Source organism: Plecotus auritus, assembly GCF_963455305.1.
Source record: "Plecotus auritus genome assembly, chromosome: 3".
NCBI lineage: Eukaryota > Metazoa > Chordata > Mammalia > Chiroptera > Vespertilionidae > Plecotus > Plecotus auritus.
The window spans coordinates 77,630,013-77,634,759 of record NC_137772.1 but is presented as its reverse complement, the minus strand read 5'-3'; the positions used below and the strand labels follow the sequence as shown (position 1 = coordinate 77,634,759).

Here is a 4,747-nt window from a genome sequence, read left to right as displayed (position 1 = left end):
TTATCACATTTACATGGTGACTACAGCTGCTTTTTCAAGGATGGCTGTGTTCTGGTACAAATGTATATATGTTTTGGGACATGATATTCAGCTCTTGTTCTAGAGAATTATTTTAATCTATACCTTCTAGTAAAGATAATCAGAGGGTATTTATTTTCAGTGGAGGACAATAGTGCACTTTTACTCTTCTTCCTCTGGGTTTATCAACTCTCTAACCCTGTTGTATTGAGTCTGTAGAGAACCTGATAACATATCTATTCCATAAGATTATCATGCCAATTCATTCCATTGATAAAATTTGCTTATTATCAAGAACTATATAGCCTGAAAATCTTAATTTAATAGATACAAGTTAGTCTGTGACTGTTTCTTTTTTGTTTGTTTGTTAATCCTCACCCTCAAATATTTTTCCATTGATTTTTAGAGAAAGTGGAAGGGAGGGGGAGAAACAGAGAGGGAGAAACATCAATGTAAGAGAGACACATCAATTGGTTGCCTTCCCATATGCCCTGACCAGGGCCAGAAAATGACCCTGCAACCTAGATACTTGCCCTTGGCTGGAATTGAATCCAGGACCCCTCAGTCTGCAGGCTGATGCTCTATCCACTGAGCAAAACTTGCTAGGGCAATGTGACTGTTTCATGGTTGTTAGAAGACATGCAATTCTTAGGCTAGAGATAAAGGACTTTATTATTATAGCAAATGTAATGCTCATAGTTCCATCTTAGTTTGTGTCAATTCCTCATCTTCCCTGAAATCCCACTGAGGTAACATAGGGCCTGCCTACAGGCTACGTCTATAATAATAAAAGCATAATATGCTAATTAGACCGGATGTCCTTCCAGATGTCCTTCTGGGGCTGCTGCCTTGGCCCTCAGAGCCCCTTGCACAAATTTTGTGCATCAGGCCTCTAGTTACAAAAGAAAAATGTTGAAGCAAATGGGAGCAAGCCTGCTCTTTGTAGGTAGTGAGATGGTAGCTCATCTTTCAAGGTTGCTCACCATAAAAACAACTCCAAATAATCATGTTGGAAGGCATTAATCAGGGCCATGCATTCTTGGAATACCCAGAAAGAATATGCAGGGACACTCAATGTCCAAGGTGAATTTCCTCTCCCAAGATTCAATCTGATGATTAGCAAGAAGAAACAACTCTTGACAGCTTGGTGAAACATGTGTGGCAGGTGTAGGAAATGATTTATTCCCACAAAAATTCAGGGCTTACCACTTATATAAAATTATTATGGATCCAGGATTCTGGGATAAACGATTATGATTTTGGAGCAAAGCTAAATTATCCTCTGTAGATGATTTTTCTCCTTTAGAGAATCATCTTTGACTCACTACTGGGCCAGAGTAGAAAAGGAACATTTGGCCATTGACCAACAAGTTACTAGTTGACCTGATATGTCCACTATAAACTGTGAGGGTTATTTGACTTATAAAACCATAAATTTCAGTACAATAGCATTCCACATGAAATGACTTGGTCTATAAAAAATCAGTTTCAAGTATGTCCTGAAGGCATTAAAAGGTTGTATGAATATGCAGCCCAATGCCTATGTCTCCTATTCCTGCTACATTGCTTCGTCCCTCTTAGTTGCTCCTACAGCCTCATAAGAGATGATCCTATACAATAATGCTGGAACTACCCGAAAATAGATGAATATAAAAATACAGCCCCACTCCAGGGTATTTTTGAAGGATATAGGTGAAGGAAAATTATTTTAGTGGCATAACATTGATCAATGTATATAGCTGTTCATTTTTTTTGGAATAAGAGATCTTCAGTTATGAATCTACATTGATTTATAGAATGTGAGTATGGTTTGTTAAATGATCAGAGACTTTTAAGTAATAGGTCTGGAAAATTGATGCAGTAGGGTCTGGAGTAGAGGTATATGAAAGTACTTTTACAAATGGACAGAGAATATAAAGATATTGTGACCCATATGAATTCTCACCAAAATGCAACCTTAGATTGGGATATTTTCATAGTTTTGTAAGGTAACTATTTTTATAGATGTTAGCCAACCTCTGTCCTTACAAAGCAGGTGGCCATGTTGGCAGAAGTATTGTTCATGGGAATCGGCAATAAGTACATACACTCCTAACATCTTATCTAGTGAAAGCCACTGATGAGTGACAAATCTATTCTGAAATAGTATCACAAACTCTTTCCTTTACTTGTACATCTGATGGCCAGGAGATCACAGCCTTGCCCATGTTCATGAAAGGTCACCAGGTTCTACTTCTCATGGGCACTTGTCACATCTAGAGTTAGTTGTTTTCCTTGGGGATACTGATCTCTTCATAGACAACTGGGTTCTTTTTTCCTCTTGGTCTGTGGGCCCAGATGTTATTCTTCCCTTTCCAGGGTCCTGCTGACTTTCTGATCCACTGACCAAAGGTACTTGCTTTCCTCAGGGGGCAGAGCCGTTTAGGAGCCAACTGGTGGCTTCAAGTCATTTTCTTCCCCTGGCTTCCTGGACACCACCATATTCACATCCATGGGGGGAGAAAGGCTCTGTTGTTCTTTAGATTTGGAAGATACCTTCAGCTGTTTTCGTTGTTGGACTTTGGAAGCCTTCTGAGGATGTTCATTCTGATTCCTGGGGTTCTGATCTGTGCCCATGGAATTCCATGTAAGTTTTTTAGGGCACAACAAGGCTGGGAGGGTGGCCCTGAGACCTAGACCAATCATGGTGTCATAGTTGTTTTTCATATACACATAGGTGCTTTTCTCTATTTCCCCACTCTGTCCTCTCCTCCTCAGAGAAGTATTTGCAAATATCCTGGAAGGACTTGCATTTCTCTTCTTTCTTGGTATCCCACCTGGGACCCTTTCCAAAAGAGCTGCTTGTGTTCATGGTGCTGGGAATGGTCTGATCTTGAAGGGACACAGCCTCAGTCTCTACAGTCCCAAGGCCAGAGGAGAAGTGAAGCAGTTGTGAAGGCTTAATCCATGCCCAGATGAAAACTTACAATTCAATTGTCCCAGGAACTTACATGAATCTGAACAGTTAGTGAACTTGATCTGGCTATTGGAGGTTGAGATAAAGAGTGGGAACTGAGGCAGGAGAGGGGTCTATCAGTCCAGGCTCCCAAGACTCGCATGTCTTTTCAAAATGTGTTCTACTTTTCTTATTCATTTTTAGTCTCTTGGCTAAAATTGTACTTATCCCTAAATTGGCTTGTGATACCCACCCTACCTCTAGATGGAGGAATCTAAAAAAAAAAAAAAAAAAATCTACCATTCTGGGGCAAGGAGTGGTCAGGGGAGAGATACACAATATATACTTAATAGAGAAATCAGATGTCCCTCTAGGATTATGTGTTAAGTTTCTTCAAAATCAAAAGATGTATAACTGAAGAAAATAGGCATAACAAGAGAATTCAGAGGTTAAATTAAAAGCAACATTTTGAAAACTATGAATACCATTTTTATAGTAAAAACATAATATATATATACATATATATATATATATATATATATATATATATATATATATGACACATCTGAATTGTGTTCACTCAATTACCAATTTTCAGGGTCTTTCAAACATTTTTTAGCCCATTAGAGAAATTTTAACCATGTTTCTTTCTTCTTCAAACCCTTGTTTTACAACTCTATTGTCATATAATAATACCTTATGTACATGCTTTAACAGATCTTATTATTATTGAGATTTGGTAGTGGTAACAGATCAAGAGACAATAGTCAGAGTTCCCAGGAAGAAAAGTCCATGTGGGGAAGCACCAGAGCTGGTGGGCTGGATAGTGGCTTGGGGTGTGAGAGCCTGATAATGGAGATTGTTGGGGGTGTGGACTCTGGATTGGTTGGTTTGCATTTGAAAAGTGTTCTCCCAGGTGATTTATATACTATCTCTAGGAATTGGCTAACCCTGGCAGTACCACCACCCCACCACCACCACCAGTGTCAGCAAGTTCCAAGATGTCAAAGCTTCAGAATACACAAAACAAAAGATAGTTAATACAGTATTGACAGTATAAGTGGCTAATTAAACAGTTGTCCTCACCAATGATAAAACAGTTGTATTTTCAACTCAGGAATATTACAGTTTAAGAATTAGGCTGTTCTAATATTTGTGCGAAAAAATATTATATTGCCAACCTAAATTCATGCTATAGAAAATTGAAGTACAGAGTAGCACATAGGTCCTTTCATTTTATTCAAAAAGAAGATAGTAATGAACAGTGTGTGTTCAGTATTATTCTCATGTGATTTGAGTTGGGTAATTGTAGATGTGAAATGAGGGTCAGAAAAGGCAGTCTTTTACTTTTAAATGCTTGTGGATTTCGCTGTAATTTAAGGTCATGTAAACAGAAAAACTCAGTTTTGAAATTGCCACACTATTCATCAAGGAAACATTGTTGGAACCCCATTTTTCAGTTGGAATAGAAGGTAGATAGGTCATTCAAAAGCTACAGAAGTCGTTGTCTCATTCTGTGCTACAGAAGTCGTGGTCTCATTCTCCCTCCTTCCCTAGTTACAACTATGTAAAGATTTTTTATTTTGATCACTTAAAGAAGGAATACTTAATTTAAAAATGGAAAATTAATAGTGTTAAGATGAAAGAGGATGTGTCATGCAAATGTGTTTAAGGTTGGCCTGTTAAACCTAATTGGCCTCTAGCAAGAAATAGTACCTTCCTTAATATTTGAATAGAAAAGTTATTCCATTTTTTATCTAGAGTACTATGAAATAAAACTGAGAAAATACTGGT

General features: G+C 38.0%; 1 protein-coding gene across 1 annotated transcript; it reads right to left on the bottom strand.

Annotated features, from left to right (window-relative positions):
* Positions 1 to 2,279: 2,279 nt before the first annotated feature.
* LOC308244074 (protein SSX1-like) lies at positions 2,280 to 2,869 on the bottom strand (the record flags this gene model as incomplete). The annotated part of the gene is given in 3 exon segments (XM_080660122.1): positions 2,280 to 2,399; positions 2,554 to 2,764; positions 2,766 to 2,869. Coding segments are annotated over 3 exon segments (435 nt in total).
* Positions 2,870 to 4,747: the final 1,878 nt, after the last annotated feature.